The sequence below is a fragment of the Chionomys nivalis genome, chromosome 19, assembly GCF_950005125.1.
Source record: "Chionomys nivalis chromosome 19, mChiNiv1.1, whole genome shotgun sequence".
In the NCBI taxonomy this organism is placed as follows: domain Eukaryota; kingdom Metazoa; phylum Chordata; class Mammalia; order Rodentia; family Cricetidae; genus Chionomys; species Chionomys nivalis.
This window is the reverse complement of record NC_080104.1, coordinates 41784826-41804126: the sequence shown is the minus strand read 5'-3', so window position 1 is coordinate 41804126 and position 19301 is coordinate 41784826. Positions and strand designations below refer to the sequence as shown.

The window sequence follows — 19301 nt, the reverse complement described above, 5'->3', positions numbered from 1 at the left end:
CTGTTACACAGAGAAACCCTGTCTCTAAAAACCAACCAACCAAACAAACAAAAACCAAAAAAAACTGTTAGTGAGTGAATAACAAAGAATCCAACAAACAAAGTTTTGCAAGGCGCTATATTCTAGTAAATAGGCATAAGAACAGATCCTAAGGGGCCTAACCTTGTAGTCAGGGAGATAAGAAATGGAAGAGAAGACTGTTGCAAGGCTGGTTGTGATAAGCCTATCATAAATTAATGCTTGACAGAAATTTAGAGATGAATTTTTTAAGAGTGAGCTCTGTCAAGACTTGGTGACTCCATTCTGTAATCCCAGTTGCTTGGGAGGTTGAGGCAAGAGGATTTAAGTTTGAGAACTGCTTTCCCTATAAAGTGAGTTCAGGACTAGCCTGGAAACTTAGTCATACCCTGTGTCAAAATTATAAGTTAAGAAGGACTTGGGAAGCCGGGCGATGGTGGCGCACGCCTTTAATCCCAGCACTTGGGAGGCAGAGGCAAGCGGATCTCTGTGAGTTCGAGACCAGCCTGGTCTACAGAGCTAGTTCCAGGACAGGCTCCAAAGCCACAGAGAAACCCTGTCTCGAAAAACCAAAAAAAAAAAAAAAAAAAAAAAAAAAAGAAGGACTTGGCATGTCACTCAGAGAGAAACCATCCCAGAGTACTAGCAGTGAGATAAAGGTGATGCCTAACACTGACGTGATCAAGATTAGTCCTCTTATTTTACAAAATAAGCAGGTCAAAAATTTTGTCAAAGTCCATGTAGCACTGTTAGATGGAGCAGTTGTTGTAGAAACTTTGAGGGCCGCAGAAGATAAGATTATTGCTGAGGTGCGGCCACATCGTGAATGTCAGCTTTGCCCTTGAAAAATGAGAATTGAAGAACAGACTTCCTTTCTCTGTGTTTAGTAATGTTTCTGTTTTTTTTTTTTTTTTCTTTTACATTTCTAGAAGGACTTTGAGCCTTACTTGGAGATTTTGGAAGCATATTCCACAAAAGCCAAGAATTATGTGAATGGGTATTGCACCAAATATGAGCCCTGGCAGCTAATTGCGTGGAGTGTCCTATGTACCCTGCTGATAGTCTGGGTGTACGAGCTTATCTTCCAGCCAGAGAGTAAGTATACTGCCTCTTCTTGTGTCAAGGTGGGCCGGAATGTCACTCACGGTTGATGGGTTGGAAGCATCTCTTGATTTAGGTCTGCCTTTTAAAATCTATTTAGATGGGAAATAGACCCTAATTTATGAATTATGAATTCTGTTAATACTTTTGGATAACTATTACTATTTCTGGTTTCATGAATTTTTTTCATTTGTAGTTTACATAAAAATCCCTTAGCTATTCACAGGTGTCTCAGTATAGCTTACACATTTTTCAGTACCAGTTTCTTCCTAGAACATAGTGTGTTGTTTGAGATTCCCAGAGTGAAAATGTATTGCTTTCTTTGGAGCAGTGCTCGCAGAGCTACCATTTGACTGTTGGGGGGGGGGGGGTCCTAGGCATATCTATATGAGTAGCATATGGCTCTTCTTCCTTTGGAGTTGAACTTCTCAGAGGGACATGGGGCTGCTGAGGATGAGCTAGCTGTCTTTCAGTGGTTGGCTTGCAATGTCCCAACCTTCCTAAGGCAGAAGCACCTTTCCTGCACACCCATCTCTTCCCCACCTAGACCTTCAGGTGACTATGACCATAACCCTGTGAGTTACTTTCTCCCACAGGCTGTTGTGCTTGGGAGGTTGTGTGATTATATTTGTAACCAAACAGTAGATGTTGGCAGTGGCAGAGTATTTTGTAATGCTCTCTGGGTTCTCCCCACACTTACTAATATCTTGAGTAACTTCCTTAGTAGAAGAAATAAATCACTTTTAAGAAAATCTAATCATTTTTCATTTGTTTGCTATTTCCCCATTGCTCTACCTCCTTAATGCCATCTGTTGGGGACATTTTAATTGTTCTTTTTCTGCTTTTCTTTCCATTTCCCCAGGAAAGTCAGTTTAGAAACTAGATTGTTTTTTATCTTTTTTAAAAATGATTTTATTCTTACTATTTTTATGTGCATTAATGTTTGGTCTGCGTGTGTATCAGTGTGAGGGTGTCACATCCCCTGGAACTGGAGTTAGAGACATGGGAGCTGCCATGTGGGTGATGAGAATTGAAGCTGTGTCCTCTGGAAGAGCAGACAGTGTTCTTAACCACTGAGTCATCTCTCCAGCCTCTGGTGTTCTTTGTGGGTTTTTGTTGTTGTTGTTGTTTTGTTTTTTAAATCTTTTTATCAGTAGCATTACAGTTAAAACAAAATAAATGTTGCAAAACATGAGAGCCAAGAGACAAGTTCCACTGCTTTAGAGCCTTTTAATTGAAGTGAAAATGAGACGTGACTGTTCTGTCTAAAATTAGAGTTCACTGCAGCTTTAAAACACTCTTTAGTTTCTATTCCTCATCATTGCTAGATTTTCCCCTACACTGTTGATGAGACTGGCCTTTCATTTCAGCTCATGGTTTATGTGTGGCTGTAGCCTTAGTTGTCTGTTCAGGAAGTGTTTGATTCAGTAGCAAGGAGCCATTGTGTTCATTTATTCAGTTATGCTTGCTATCCCCTTCCTCCCTTCTTTCTTTCCTTCCTTCCTCCCTCCCTCCCTCCATCCCTCCCTCCTCCTCTTCCCCCATCTTATCTGTCTTGTCTTGTTTTGTTTCAGCTTGAGATAGAATCTCACTATGTAGACCAGACTTGCATGTAGCTTGCAGTGGTTCTCCTGTTTGGCTTTCTTTTTTTTTTTTTACTGTGATAGTACATATATATCTATGTTGCTTTTAAAAAATATTTTATATTTTATGTGTGTGGGTGTTTGCCTACATATGTGTCTGTGCACCATGTTCATGTCTTACGGTACCTTTTAAGCTTGGTAAGGTGCTTGCTGGGATCCAGCGCTGGACCTTGTGCATGCCAGGCAAGTTCTCTACCACTGAACTATATTCCAGCCTCTCATTTTGGACATTTCAAAGTACAAAGTTTAGTGACAATTACATTTAATTCACATCGTACATTCTCTATTTCCAGAATTTTCTCTTTAGTTTGTATTGAACTTTGAACAGTTCCTGAGCCAGGCATGGTGATGCCGCTTTGAGCTCCCAGCCCTTGGAAAGCTAAGGCAAGAAGATTAGAAGTTTGAGGTCAGCCTGGGCTATATTAGCCCTGTCTCTAAGCCCAGAAAATTTCAAAGCCCCCATTTCCCATTTTCCCTGACCCCATTCTGGGTACATTTCATTTTAAGATTGTATATTTATAAAACCAGACTAAAGTTAGAGCCGTTGACTTTTTTACTTATTTGTTATGATTAGTATTAGTTTTAGGTATTTACTTCTTTAAAACATTTATTAAACTGTAATGTATTATGTACAACATACTGTTTTGAAGTATGTATGCATTATATCATGGCTAAGGTGAGCTAGTTAACATTCATTACCCGTTTTCTGTGATGAGATACTTCAGTTGTCAGTTTGCTGTGCCATGCATTTTGCTGACCTCGTAGCAGAAACAGAACCATCTTGGGTCCTAGTGTTTGTGTACTTGCTAACCCTGAACATTTCATATGAAAACTACCAAATACATTATATTAGTAAGGTATGCTATTTAAGTCTTTGTGGGTTGACTCCAAGCCATTTTAGCTTTTAATATGTATTTTCATTAAAAAAAAAAAGGAGCCTGTGCTCATTGTAAGAAACTTTTATACAATATGGATAAGCCACTGAGACCAATTAAAATCTTGCTACTAGAAAATACAAATTATATTTGTCCTAAAGGAACTGGACCAATAAAACAAATACAGCTGGCCGGGCGGTGGTGGCGCACGCCTTTAATCCCAGCACTTGGGAGGCAGAGGCAGGCGGATCTCTGTGAGTTCGAGACCAGCCTGGTCTACAGACCTAGTTCCAGAACAGGCTCCAAAGCCACAGAGAAACCTTGTCTCGAAAAAAAACCCAAAAAAACCAAAAAAAAAAAAAAAAAAAAAAAAAAAAACAAATACAGCTTATGAAAGAGATTCTTTAGATTGGCTTACATGATAGGGACTGAGTAGGTCCATGATGACTGTCTTGGTATTGGAAGGCTGAGACCCCAGTAGCTGCTCAGTCTGAAGCTGGGTCTTTCACAGCCCCAGGCTTGTGCTCAAGGCCTGTGCAGAGGATTCACGAGAGCCACTGGCCCTAGTCGGCCTTGGAAGGCCAAAGACAATAGGTTCCAGTGGCTGAGAAGGATGGCAGCAAGAACAGCCAAGAACAGCAAGAACAGCAGTGGAAATGCCCTGATGAGGCTTGTCTCTTAGTTGATTCCAAATACAAAGGAGCTGGCAATCAAGATTAGCCATCACATGACTGTCTGTCTATTTCTAATCTGAATTTGATTGAATCAAACAAAATGGAATTTTTATAGTCTAAAACTAGTTGGACATTATCAGTTCCATTTGACTTGCCACATGCACCCACACCAGTTTTTATTTTGTAATTTCCAAATGGAATGTTGAACACCTGTAAGAATGTGTGTTACTCCTTCAGAAGCTAGACATTGTAGCCCATGCCTGAAATCTTAACACTCAGAAAACTGAGGCAAGAAAATCTGTAGGTGGAAATGGTTTTGGACTACAGGGCAAGTTCAGGCTAGCCTGGACTATAGAGTGAGACCCAGTTTTAAGGAAGGAAGGAGGGAGGGAGGGAAAGAGGGAAGGAAGGAGGATGAAAGGATGGATGGATGGCTTAGGTATTAATTGTTAGAATTATGGAATTGATTTTACCCCCTTGGTCTTATTAAAGTATGCTACATAGTAGAACAATCAAGTTATTTTTAGTGTAGTAGTGCACTTGAAATTTTGAAACTTAGCCTAGTGTTAAATCTGGCTGATCTTTAAACTCTGCTCTCCTTCTGAGGGTAGGAGGGTAATTCTGGAACATATGGTGGAAAGAAATTTAAAGTCTTTATTTATTATGGAGGTGTATATGTATGTATAGGTATATATATGATGTGTGTTTGTGTGCCACAGCATGCATGTAGTCAGAGGATAACTCTGCTGTCAATTTCCACTTTCTACCTTTACTTGGGTTCCCGATATTGTATTCAGGTAGTCAGACAGCAAGTACCTTTACCTGCTGAGCCATCTTGCTGGTCCAGAAGAGTTTTGGTCTGTTGTTTTTTTTTTTCAAGACAGGGTCTTTTTATTTAACAGCTCTGGGTATCCTGGAACTTGCTCTGTAGACCAGGCTGGCCTCAAACTCACAGAGATCCACCTGCTCTGCCACCCAAGTACCAGGATTAAAAGCATGTGCCACCATGCCCCACAAGAATTTTTAATATAGAAAAAGGGATATAGTTAATTCACTTAAAAAGGCTTAGTTGTATGTAGATGGAGGCTGTTTGTTTGGTCCTGGCTGCCCAGATCCGAAATGATCACATAGAAACTATATTAATTATAATACAGTTTGGCCAATAGCTTAAGCGTATTTCTAGCTAGCTCTTACATCTTAAATTAACCCATTTTTAATATTTTATATTTTACCACGAGGCTCGTGTTTTACTGGTAGGGTTCCCGAGCATATTTCTCCTTTGGCTACATGCTGTCTCCCTCTACTCCGCCTGCTCTCTCTATATATCTTTACCAGCCTCGCTATATTCTGTTAAGTCATTGGTTGAAAGCATCTTCTTTATTAACCAATGGCAATAAAACATATTTATAGTATACAGAGGGGAATCCCACATCAGTTGTATATCTAGGAGAAAACATTCTGAAAACAAAATGGTGCTTACAAATCAGTGGCTTCAGTCTCTCTTGTTGCTTTATCATAGTCTGGGTCTCAGTGGTTCTGTTGCCAGGATTTATAGTGTTGATGGGATACAGTAGTAGAAGGACAGTGCTACCTAAAGTAAGCACAGTAAAGCAGAGATGCAGGCAGGCCTTGATGAGTGCCAGTTGAGGGCATAGACATGCATGGGTGGCACTAAGTTAGGAGTTGTGCTACCTAGATTCCTTAGGAATGCATCAAAGGTTCATAATTCAGTTCATGCCTTGGATAAAAGCTGAGTGAGGGTCTCCTAGTTGCTCCTGGATAACAAAAGAATCCGTACAGAGCATTTGTGTGCGGTATGGCATGTTTAAAAGATTACTTATTTTTAGCATGGTGTGTAATAGCAAAAATTAAGAATGCGTCCTTCAGTAAGGAGAACGTTAAATAGATTTCAAAACTTTCCTTTAATGGAATGCACGTGTGCATGCACGCCGGCACATAGCTGAGCATGAGCACACATGTGCTCATTCCTTGCACATACACAGACAGAAATGAATGAGGAAATGCTGATCTTTAATACTAAGGAGGAAACAAGCCTAGAACAGTAGTAGGCTATACTATTTCTTCAGGAAAAAAGAAATAAATGGGAATTTATCTTTACTGTTACTGGTAAATACGTCAAACTCTAGAAGTGTATGCTGAAAACAAAGTGTGTATGTAAGGGCAGGGTGAGGTCTGGGTGGAGGAGGGGCACATAGCTATAGTACTCAAAAATTGAAAGACACTTTCCCTCTGGAGGAAATGAAGTTGTAAGACAACTGAATACTAGATAGTTGCTGTCTGCTGACTAGTAGGTTATATCCGTGGGATTTCATGTGACTTAATAGAACTGTTTGTTTCTTGTAGGTTTATGGTCACGGTTTAAAAAGAAATTATTTAGGCTAATAAGGAAGATGCCAATTATTGGACGCAAGGTAGGTTACAGTCTGTGCAGATCTTTCCCTGTTTGGTGTGTATACCACTTCTTTCTGTTGCCAGAGAAATATTCTCAAGAAAGAGGAGTGATTTTTGTCCCCCAAACTTAGGGGCCATTTGACAGTGTATGGAAACTGGTTAGGTGACAACTCTAATGGCAGGCTTCTAGCATCTATGGGTGGAGGCTGGGCGGCTGTTGAACACTTCCCAGTGCGTGGTTTGGAGGCTCCATAGCAGGAGGATCGGCTTACGCTGTTGGAAAGGCCACATTTGAGAATCCTCACCTTAACACTTTCTCCAGAGGGGAGATGAGGAGTCTGTTAAGGAGCAACTTGAAATGAGAAAACCCGACTGAGTGCTTTAGAACAATATTTGGCTGGACTGAATTTGGATACACATCTGGGGATTAGATTACAGGTTGGCAAACGTTCTGTAAAGAACCACAGGAAACATTTTTGAGTCTGTGGTTCCCAGAAAGAAGATAGGTAAGGGATGAACCTGCCTGTGTTCCAGGGAAACTATATTCACAAGACCTGGTAGGCCTCTGGCAATAATTTTTCATTTCCAGGGTTGGAAACGTGCGAGAGATAGCAGTGGCTTTCTTGCCCTTTGCCCTCTTTCCAGTAGACCTGCTCTCTTCACTTTGTCCTCTTTGCTATCACTCACGCGGGATAAGATTTCTCCTCAGGGCTGGACTCTTTATCAAGGGAGGATAAGCTGGACAGGCTCCTTGCAAGATGTAAAGACCTGTGAGTTCTGAGAGTCTTCAGAGCCCGATTGCCCTGCTCTGACATGTCTCCTACCGCTCTGGCTTTCCCCAGCTTTACTTTCAGTTTTTCCTACACTTGTGACTTTGAGTCTGCTAGAGTGGGGCACGGGAGGCTTCTGTGACAGGCTGACTCCCCATTAGTATTCCTTGTGATTTGAATGTCTCCAGCCTTCAGTTACAAGAATGATTTGATTTAACCGATTGACTGATTTTTTTGCAGTGTTAAGAATCAAATCAGGTACCGCATACAGAAAAGGCAAGCTGTCTGTCACTGAGCTGCGTTCCCAAAGAAACATTCTTTCTTTGATGGTGGCAGTGGGGGGTGGAGGCTTGAGTCCTCAGTGTAAGGCAGGCTCTTGACTGCAGAGCTGCCATAAATGTTCCGTTTGTTGAGGTTTGGTAATAGCAGTGGTGATGGCATCATTGTTGGTGGTGGTGGTGGTGGTGGCGGTGGTGATGGCGGCAGCAGTGGTGATAGCCATGATACATGGGACCTCAGACGTGCTAAATGCTGGGCCGCACTTTACTACTGGGCTCCATTCCTAGCCCCTTGACAGTTTTGAGAGAAATAAATAAATGCTAGGATTCCAGAACTTATTCTTAGACTTATAAAATTATAGAATTGAAGATCCTTAGAGGCCATGTAGGTACCTTAATTTTTCAGATTCTGAGGCTTAGAGACAGGAAGTTATTATATGCGTTCACATGTACACGTTCTCAATATTAGTTTTTTTTAACTGTTTTGCCAGTTGAACAGCAGCAGGATTTTCCTTTTATGAAACTTGCATTTTAGTAGAAAAGACAGAAGGTAATTAAGCATAACATTTGCATTTTATAATTTTGTTACAATTTTAAATATAAAGGTAAATTTTATGTAAGTATAAAATTTATAAATTTATAAAAATAAATTTTATAATGTAATGATGTAAGAATTGGTGATGGGAAGAACTTGCTGTGCTTTTTAATATACTTCCCAATGGAATTTTTTTGGGGGGTTTCTGTTTTCCCTTCTTAAAACAGTGATCTACGCATGACCACTCATAATTTGTTTCTCATGTATTGTCACTGTACATGATCTATTTATGACTTAAAGAACACTTCTATGTCCGAAGCATGCTTCAACGTTGTCCAGTGGTCTGCCCCTCAGTGCTGACATGCTGAAGGAGCAACTTTTCTGTGACTTCTTTCATAGTCTAATCATCCATGGCCAGGGCTGAGAAAATGAAAACTGGTGTGAGATCTTGGGCATTAGACTTTACTGACTATATTGCTGAGGCTACAGCACTGTAGCATCTATATTGACTGTAACATACAACCTTTCTCTCCGTACTTACCACCCAAGTCTCGACAGTAGTAGCCATGTTGTGTCCATAATTTGCTGTTTCTCCTGGGCACCATTAGTAGAATTTTGTCTCTCTTGCTAAAATCAAGCTTCAAGAGATGAGGGCTTTTTTAATACTGTGTATTGGTTTTTTGTTTTATTTTTTAAAGACAGGATTTCTGATTTCTGTGTATAACAGCTCTGGTTGCCCTGAAACTCACTTTGTAGAGCAGGCTGGACTTGAAGTCAGAGATCAAAGACGTGTACCACTACCTCCCAGCTGTGTTTTTTTTTTTTTTAATTTTAGTATTTTAGTGGCTGTATCCTTAGCCTGTAGTAGTAAGTAGTTCAGCATATATTTGTTGAGTAAATGAGTAAGTAAATGAAAAGAAATGGCTCAGAAAGTATTCCTTTGAGGATGGAAAAGAATCATAGTTGATAAATTTCATGGCAGAAAGGACCATAGTTTCTCCTAGCATTTCTGGGTCAGATGGGTGAAGCTGCCCCTAGAGATTAAGGAGTCGTGGTATAATCATTCTGACAGTTCTTAAGTCTGTGCAGGCACCTTGGGAGCTGTGTGGATCTCCATACTTTTCAAATGTCTGTTAAAGTTATTTGTCAATTGTAAAACAACTAGGACCCCTTTTTGCTGTAGCTTGGCCTGTTTTATGACAGCCTTTGTCAATCTCAATGCTGACTACACAGCAACAAAGGTCTTATGTCGCACTCAGGCTAGTGCTGGCTTAAGCCAGTTCAAACCAAGTGCAGTGCAGTGTTAGTGATGTCAGCACAGCTGGCAAAGGAGGACATTTAATACATCTTCGACTTTTAGAAGGAAAGCAAGTTTCTTAAATTTCTAAGAGACATTGTACACCCTGACCGGCTAAAGAGATAAAATGTTCATTTTCCTTTAAAAAAAAGATAAATCCCTTCTAATTTAGTAGACCTATGCGGTGTCTGGTGTTGAGCCATTGACTGGATCTCAGAGGTAGCCTCTCTGTACTTCACTCTTTTACCTCTTGTTAACTGTTTTTCCTTTATCCTTGGAGATCGAAGAGCAGTTGCGGAAGACGAAGAAGGATCTCGTCAAGCACATGCCGTTCCTGAAGGTGGACAGAGAGTATGTGAAAGCTCTGCCTGCTCAGGGCCTGAGCACGGCTGAGGTTCTGGAGAAACTCAAGGAGTACAGTTCCATGGGTAAGCCTTGGCCCAGGGTGCTGCCTCTGTCCCTCATTGGCTAATGTTGACGTAGATCAAGGATCACATGTACTGGAGGACCCATTCCCTACTTCAAAGACCAGATTTCATATTGCATATTGTGGTATCAAAATTCATATCAAAGTTGTGGTATCCGTTTCAAGGCACAGAAGAGTTCTATAATTCCACCATCCAAAGATGAGCACAAAGCTGGGTGTGGTGGTGCTTCCCATAATTCCAGTACTTAGGAGGCTGAGATAAGAGGATTGCTGCAAGCCAAAGACCAGTCCAGGTCTTGTAATATCAGGTCAACTAGGACTTTAATGTCTTAAAAAATGAACAAAGATGAACACAGATGATAAAGATAAGTAGGTAGGGGCTAGAGGTTTAGTGCTTAAGAGCACTGGCTGCTTTTCCAGAGATCTGGGGAATTCCCAACACCCACCTGGTAGCTTACAACTATCTGTAACTCTAGTTCCAGGGGATCCAGATACCTCTTCTGGCTTCCCTGGCGTGAGGCATGCACATGGGTAAGTACACAGACATACATGAAGGCAAAACACCTATAAACATTAAAAAAAAAAGTTAATTGAAAAAAAAGAAATAGGTAGGTGGTTGGTGGATGAATGTACAATTGATCTGTATGGGTGTATATTTGTCTACACCTATTGAGTTATACAGATGTATTGGTCTTCTATATGCATCGACACATACCATCTTCAAGAGCATAACCGGAGAATCATTCAGGTTCACAAATGCCTAGACTTTCAACTTTAATATGACCTTGGGAGAGACATTTACCTTTTGTGCTCTCCAGTTTATTTCTACAACCTCTACTTCCCTAAAAGTCAGATTAAGAGATTAAAGGAGAGCTGGAGAGATGGCTTAGAGGGTAAGAACAATGACTCTTCTTCCAGAGGTCCTGAGTTCAATTCCCAGCAACCGTGGTTCTCAACCATCTGTAATGAGATCTGGTACTCTCTTCTGGCATTCAGGCATACATACATGCAGGCAGACTACTGTATATATAATAAAAAAAAATCTTAAAAAAAGATGAAAGGAAATCATACATGAAAACATGTAGTACCTGGCATATGTCATTAAATACTTGTTTAGTAAGTGCTAAGTATTGCTGTTGCTGCTATTAACATAAACACATACATGTCTGTTATAGGTAAGCCTTTTGGTTTTTGAAACAGGGTCTTAATATAGCTGAGGATGACCTTGAATATTTGGATTTCTTGTTACCACTTTCCGTAAGCTTGGATTGCGGGATGTGTCACTGTGCCCGATTTATGCAGAGCTAGCACTGAACTTACAGCCCAGTACATGCCTGTCAAGCACTGACCAACTGGGCAACATCTCCTTCCAAATACGCTTTTTAGTTTGACATTTTAAATTATAAATAAGTAGCAAAAATGGAATAGCAGCTTCCTGTGTGCTCCTCACCCTATTTGTAAAGCATGTCACATTTGTCAAAACTAGAAAAATAAGCGCTCATATAGCACTATGAACTAGGAACAGATTCTGTTTAATTAGTTTTTCTATTCATATCCATTTTTCTGTTCTAGGACTCAATTCCGATTGCACTTTGACAAACAGCCTTTAAATTTTCTAATGGATATCTGTAGATTTCTTGATATTATGTAGAATTAAATATAGTCGGGTACAAGTATGTCCAACCTGTAGCCCATGGAAACATGTTTCCCAAGATAGCTGTGTGTGAGGCTCAACACGTTTGTAGATGACAGTGCCCATATTTTAATGTATACAAGGTGTTGAGTACGCCTGGTCTAGGATTTGATGATACGGAATAGTTAGCAACCCTGGGACCTGCATTGTGTAGATTTCTGTGTTTTTCAGGGCGCGTTGCTGCATTGCTTCCTTCGTTTCTTATGTCGTAACCCTGCTATATTCTTTGGAATAGTTAAAGAGCAGGATGTGAAACTGCATCCTGTCTGTCCGTAGGCGTGGTGACCACAGGCCTGAAGACACGTGTGGTACACAGCCATGTCCTGAAGGAAGAGTGAAAGTAGATAAAGACGCATGGCTGCTCTTGTTAGAACTGGAGAACTGGGCTTCGGAGGGCCGGTTGTTCCCTGCGCTTTTTAGTTAGTGTGTTTCTGCAACACCCCTCTCACGGACCACTTTTAATGGGGTGCAGCTTTGTGATAGCAGAAAGAGCCGAAGGACCCATCTCAACAGATTTGTTAGTATAATGCGTAACCTTTCTGGGAGAGCAAGTGGAACTTTGTGGGGAACCCTTCTTGCCTTGTCTCATGGTCACCTCCATGCCACTCTTGAATGTTATGGCATGGGCAAGTGGCTATTTCAGTGGCGTGTATTAGGGTGGGGCCTGAGCTGGAGGTGCTCCTCTATTGGTACGCTTTGTGCTCTGGCTGCAGCTCTGGAGTTTGTATAGTGAGATTTCACACTTGCTCATTTCTATCAGCTCTGCTTAGAGCAGTTCCTATACTTCCTGTGACGATAGGGAAATGAGGGGATGGGGAAGCTACTGCAGAACAGGGTCATATGGAGAACAGGAAATACATGGAGGCAAAGGGCGACTTTTATGTTTAGAGACAATAGCTGAGGGTGAGGGGAGCTTTACTGTCTGTCTTAGTTATACCTTGATGCAGTTCCTATTTTCCCGCAGTCGTTGACACTGATGAATAACCTTTCATCTCGTCTCTATTTTGCTGTGGTAAAGCATTATTGAAATTCTTTTAGTTTTTAACATAAGAATAGCATTGAATTTCCACTCAACTTATTCATTTACTTTTTTTAATTTTTTAAAATTTATATGGATGGGACTGCATTTGTGTGGGAATGTGTACACTTGAGTGCAGATCACCTCAGAAGCTAGAAGAGGGCATTGGATCGCCTAGAGCTGGAGATACAGTTGTGAGCTGCCTGATGTGGGTGCTGGGATCTGAACTCTGGTCGTCTGCAAGAGAATACATATTAACTGCTGAGCCATATGTCTGGTTCTTGAAATTTTTTTCCCCATATGCTCTAAAGTTTTTTGTCTATCCTGTCTGTGTTACTATCTGTCTTCCCAGTGATGCCTGCTCCTGACTGAGGGACCTTGACTTTTTTCTGCAGATGTCTTCTGGCAAGAAGGGAAAGCCTCGGGAGCTGTGTACAATGGGGAGCCGAAGCTCACAGAGCTGCTGGTGCAGGTGAACACTGGGTGCTTGTGGCATAGGTGCCATTCCTAGTTCATTTAATAGTCATAATAGAAATAATAATATCACTTAAGGGAATTTTATTGTTGAAATGAAACCATAGCAGTTTAGAAGTTTCTTCTCACGAAAATGGGTGAATGCACACAACATTGCCAAATGCATCTTCAAACTGTGAAAAGGTGAAATGTCATATATACCTCTGGACTTTACAGGGTCCTCTAAGGAAGCCATATTCCTAGTGAAGGAGCCTGCCATTTGAGGATACTGTTCATGTTTTTTGAGACAGGGTCTGTATATAGCCCTGACGGTCCTTGAGTTGCTTATGTAGACCAGTCTGCTTTCAGACTCACAGAGATCCTCCTGCCTCTGCCTCCTAAGTGCTGCTGGAACTTTGCTGGGTTTCATTTGAATTTTTTTTTTTTTTTTTTTTTTTGTTTTTTTTTTTGAGACAGGGTTTCTCTGTGTAGTTTTGGAGCCTGTCCTGGAACTCACTCTGTAGACCAGGCTGGCCTCAAACTCACAGAGATCCACCTGCCTCTGCCTCCCGAGTGCTGGGATTAAAGGTGTGCCCTGCTCATTAGAAGTTTTTAATGCTAGAACCAATGTTGTTTGATATGGGAGTCAGGGCAAGGCTACTCGATCATAACGTTCTCAGAGCATACCCCACAAGATGGTCCTAACTGTAGAATGAGATGTAGCTTTTTCCATTTATAATCAAGCTTAGTTTTGAAAGCCACTGTTATAAGAAATTACACTTAAAGTTGTGATCTCTCAGGCCTTGTGTTTATTACTGTGAAACCACACACACCTTAGTGTTTTACTTAGTTATATATTGATATAGTACCCTGGTCATCATTCTGTGTTTAAACTTTTCATCATCTGTTGATGAAGCTCAGGTTCTCATGCAGGATGAATGATGTGTCTCTGTACATTCAGACTCTACCTGTTGTTCCAGCCATCCCTGGTACCTCCCATGTAGGCATGTGCCTTGCTTGTCCACGTTTTTTCCCTCCTGTTCCATAGGATAAATTTCCATTCGTCTCGTGAGGTTCCTCTCACCAAACACCTAGAACACTCAGGATGTTAGCAGGTCCCTCATCGGGTCCCTTAGTACATATTAATTCAACAACAGTGGCTGCTTTGTGGTAGGCAAACTGTCATTGCTTTTCATGTTTCATTGTTTTCGTTCATTATTGCTAGAACCCTGTAAGGTAGACACCATTAGTCCCCTTTGCCTGTGAGGAAACTGAGCCTCAGAGGGCTTATTTGAAAAAGTTACAGGCAAAGCTGTATGACTTCAAAGTGAGGGTGATCCATTGGTGCAACAGTTGAATACTTTTAACACTTCCCTTAATCACATTGTAAAATCACTTAGGTACAGGTCAGTCTCTTCTGTTATATTTTGATCTTTAAGTTGGGGAATAGTTCATACCCTTTTTCCAGTTCCTACTGTTGGACCCAAACCCTGAAAACCTTACTCAGTGCATGATTTTCGCCTTATTTAGTGTAACAGTCTATCTCATATTTTACCTCTTTGCCTTTCTTTGCAGGCTTATGGAGAGTTCGCCTGGAGCAACCCGCTGCATCCAGACATCTTCCCTGGACTACGGAAGTTAGAGGCAGAAATTGTAAGGATGGCTTGTTCCCTTTTCAACGGGGGACCAGATTCCTGTGGATGTGTAAGTGACTTGTAATGAACATTTAAAATTAGTCTACTATACAGTTATTATATTATTGTTGTAGAATGTGAAAATGTTACTCGTACTTTTGGAATCCAGAGTGTCAACATTTTGGTATATATTCTAGGTATTTTTCCTCCTCAACTTTATATTTTCAAAAACCTTTAAGCCTATATAAAGTTGCTAGGACAGTTTAAAGAACACTGGGTTCACCAGATATTTTGCCACATTTCTCTACTTGACTATTTTCTCCTTCTCTTCTCATCTACATATCTATTGATCTATTACCCCTCCCCCCATTTCTATTTGGTATTCTGAGAAAGAGTCTCACAGCCCAGGCTGACCTTGAACCTCCTTTGTAGCTGAGGATAACCTTGAACTCCTGAAACCCCTGCCTCTTCCCTAGTGCTGTGATTGTTGGCAGTTGGCTTTTTCTGCTTTTTCTTTTCTTAAAGTGCTTTTCTTAACCCTAACATCACATTGAAAAAAGTCACCTTCCACATTAGCAAGGTTTTATTTCTTGTACATCGGGGAGTTTGGGGTTTTCTGCAGTCTCCTGTTGGACTGTGACCTTGGGCAAACCCCTGGTCCATGCACTGTTAGAGGGGACGATCCAGGTTTGGTTGTACTTTGTTTTAGGGTTTAGCTAGTTCTTAATGCTAATTCAGTGATGGATATAATTTTTAATGATTTGTCAAACTAACTTTTTAGTTTTTTAATGTTAGAAAAGTTGCTTAGGGTATTAACTGTATGTTGCTGGAAATAGAAACTCCGTCATATTTTTCTTATATGACAGGGCGAAATCAATGGAAAGCCCCTTGCCCTCTGAATCTTCTTACCCTCATATCTTTTTAAGAATTTATTTATTAATTTAATTTTTATGTGTGTTGGTATTTGGCCTGTGTGTATGTTTGTGTGAGGAAGTTGGATCTGGAGTTACAGACAATTACCAGCTGCCATATGAGTACTGGGAATCGAACCTAAGTACTTTGGAAGAGCAGCAGATGCTCTTAACCACCGAGCCATCTCTCCAGTCCCACCCTCACATCTTTTCTAGGCTATTCAGGTGTTTGCATGTTTCCTTGGATCTCCAGCTGTTCAGGCATTGACTACATGTCACAGCTCTCTAAGTAGAGAGTGGCATTGGTCTTTCTGTTGTTGCCTTTTTTTTTTTTTTAAAGATTTATTTATTTATTGTGTACACAGTGTTCTATCTGCATGTATGCCTGCAGGCCAGAGAGGGCACCAGATCTCATTACATATGGTTGTGAGCCACCATGTGGTTGCTGGGAATTGAACTCAGGACCTCTGGAAGAGCAACCAGTGAGTGCTCTTAACCTCTGAGCCATCTCTCCAGCCCCCTGTTGTTACCTTTTTTAAAAAGATCTGGCCAGGTGGGTGGTGGCGCACGCCTTTAATCCCAGCACTCGGGAGGCAGAGGCAGGCGGATCTCTGTGAGTTCGAGACCAGCCTGGTCTACAAGAGCTAGTTCCAGGACAGGCTCCAAAACCACAGAGAAACCCTGTCTCGAAAAACCAAAAAAAAAAAAAAAAAAAAAGATCTGGATTCACTATAAGTGTATCTCGGATCTTTTTTGAGTGATAATTTTTTATTTTTAGGGGTGCTTATTCTGTTTCTTGCTGTTCTTGACAAATTTACTCCTTCTGTGAGTGCCATTTGCTATTTTGTTGTTGATCTGTTGTCTCATTTTGTTGTTTTGTTGTCTGGTTTTGATTTCCTGTTGCATTCATTATGATCTTATGATTATGTGATAGAGCAGTGGTTCTCAACCTGTGGGTCAAGACTATCAGAAAACACTTATTTCCAACGGTCTTGAGGAACTGAGACACCTTCTGCTCAGTAGTGAAAGTACATTTGTGGTTGGGGGCTTCTAAGATCATCAGATATATGTGTTTTTCCGTGGTCGCAACACATAGGTTGAGACCAGAATTGCTGCGGTGAGACACCATTATAAGGAAGCCGCTTCAGCTGTTTCCTTACGAGTTGGGCTTTCATTTTTCATACCCAGCCCTATATTTACAGTAGTTGCCATTTGCTTCATCCTGGTTCTGCAGTAATCTCTCCTGGTGGTCTGTTTGTGTTGACTCAAGGTGGGTGACTAGTCTGCCCGGCTGGCTGAAGTCTTGTTCCTTCTCTATTAGAATTTCAGGGTCTATTCTTCAGAGATTCTATTAAAAGTTCTCTCCGCGCAGTTGCAAGAGGGTAGTCTACTTTGAGATTTAATCCACCACGAATCCCTGAGATCTTTACTCTTACAGTAAGATTTGCTGTCTTTTTGTGTTGCTTCTTTCTCCCCATCAGTCATGTCCACTACACACAGAAAGAGGATAGGGAAGCCTGTTTCTCTGAGGGTGTAGTGGGAGACTTTCCAAGACTCTGCAGACAGCCTGATTCCCAGGGCCGACTAGGCACCATTTGGTTGTACTTCTGCATCTGTCCTGTGCTACTCTTCTCTGCCAGTGTTTGAACTTTATTACATAGACTTCTCTTTCCGTATTTGGTGGTGATCATCGCAGAGCTCTTGGGGTTGTTGCCGTTGTTGTTCCTTCCTTTCTGGTTTCTTTCAGGTAATGAGTAATCAGTCTTCCATATTATTACAGAAACACAGCCCTAAGTACTGTTTACTGCTGCAGTGAAGCCTCATCTCTTTCCAGTTATCTTTGTGGTGTGGCAGAGACCAGGACGACGTTCAGTTTCCAGTCTGTCCCTTCTTGTGTCTAGACTTCTATAGAGTACTCTCCTCGTTTCCCTCCCTCCCTCCCTTAGTCTCATTCTCATTCTGTCTCTGCATCTCTCTGTGTGCCTCTCTTGATGAGCTGTTCCTGGTGAAAAAGGATTCACTGTTGAGAAGCAAGATTAGGCCAAATTAAAGGGAAATCTTTAGACTGAGCCTAGGTGTGGGTCTTAAACACTTCTCAGGCCTTTCTCTTCTGCTTCAAAGTATCGTTCCCTATAGTAACTTCATTTACCTCATTCACAATGGATTTGAGGACAAATTCGTATACTAAAAATCAGATTATAGGTGCTTTGGCTGGCTTGCATAAATACCACCATGTTCATCCATATCTGAAAGGAAATGTGTTATGTTCTTAAACACATAACTCAGAGTAAATTTTTATATATTTTGAAAAAAGTTGATAGACACAAGTGACTTGTGGCCTGTTTTCTTAATTTGTAGTTACATTTCTATCCTGAAGACAGGACACATGATGCAGATGACTAGGGAATTAGGAAATGTTATTGTTTAGGTCATTGTCAGACTTGTATGTAAGGCCTGGTACTTTCTCAGCTGCCTGGGTATCTCATGTGACAACGCTGGGGTATTAGGCTAGACCACAGAGTGTCATTGCTGACTTGTTGAGTTAATCTCAATTAGCAGTCTGTCTTTTCCAGCATAGATTTTTTTTTTTTTTTTTTTTTAAAGACAGGGTTTCTCTAGCTTTGGATTTGGAGCCTGTCCTAGAACTAGCTCTTGTAGATCTGCCTGCCTCTTCCTCCCGAGTGCTGGGATTAAAGGTGTGCGCCACCACCGTCCAGCATTCCAGCATAGAGATTTACAAACAAGGGTCCTGTGTCCATTCTGTGAGCTATTTTAGGGAGGGTGGTCACATGTTTCATAAAAGGCTTCCTGAGTCAAAGAAAATTACTTAATTTCCTGAGTTAATTTTTTTCCTAATTCTTGACCACTGGGATTCTATACCATGGTATTTTTATCTTGTATGTAGATGTTAGGAAGGTTCAGTAATACTTTTTCATTCTAGCTCTAATTAATATATAATCCAAAGTACAGAAAGTTTTACTTATCAACAGATATAATGGGTAACACTGAATGAATTGTTTAGGATCTTGAGTTTTCTTTTTGAAAAGAAAAACCCAAGAGTGTAGGACTCTTCAGAGATGTTGAGTATAAGATCCTACTAGCTCAGTGTGGTAGCCTTCAGCTTGTTGGGAAATTATTCAAGCTCAGATATTATTGAAAGGTAATAATAGGGTGTGTTTACTGAATGTCAGGTCGGGTTTCAGAAGCGTTAGTTGCTGGACCCTGGCACACCTGTATCCCTCGTCTCTGACCCACACTGTCCTTCTGGACAGTGTCCGCTCTGCAGCATTGCCCATGTCCTTGTCTGTTTCTCCACCAAACATTTTCCAGGTCAAAGGGAGTTGTACCTCCTGATCCCTGTCTTTAACTTACTTCTTTTCTTCACATAGATGACATCTGGGGGCACAGAAAGCATCCTGATGGCTTGCAAAGCTTATCGGGACTTGGCCTTTGAGAAGGGGATCAAAACTCCAGAAATGTATGTATGTGTATGTGTTTCCCCTCTGATTATTGTCTGTTTGAGGCAGTACAGTGTCAGCTGAACCCAGTCTGTTTCTCTTCC

The 19301-nt window shown here is 41.0% G+C and overlaps 1 protein-coding gene across 2 annotated transcripts in view; it reads left to right on the top strand.

The window, feature by feature from the left end:
* Sgpl1 (sphingosine-1-phosphate lyase 1) overlaps positions 1–19301 on the top strand; it is a 49602-nt gene that overhangs the window by 20830 nt on the left and 9471 nt on the right. For both annotated transcript variants that reach the window (XM_057751823.1, XM_057751824.1), the window contains exons 3-8: positions 948–1113; positions 6676–6743; positions 9884–10031; positions 13137–13213; positions 14770–14898; positions 19129–19217. In XM_057751823.1, coding sequence (XP_057607806.1) covers positions 948–1113; positions 6676–6743; positions 9884–10031; positions 13137–13213; positions 14770–14898; positions 19129–19217 — 677 coding nt within the window. The remainder of the gene's footprint in view (positions 1–947; positions 1114–6675; positions 6744–9883; positions 10032–13136; positions 13214–14769; positions 14899–19128; positions 19218–19301) is intronic.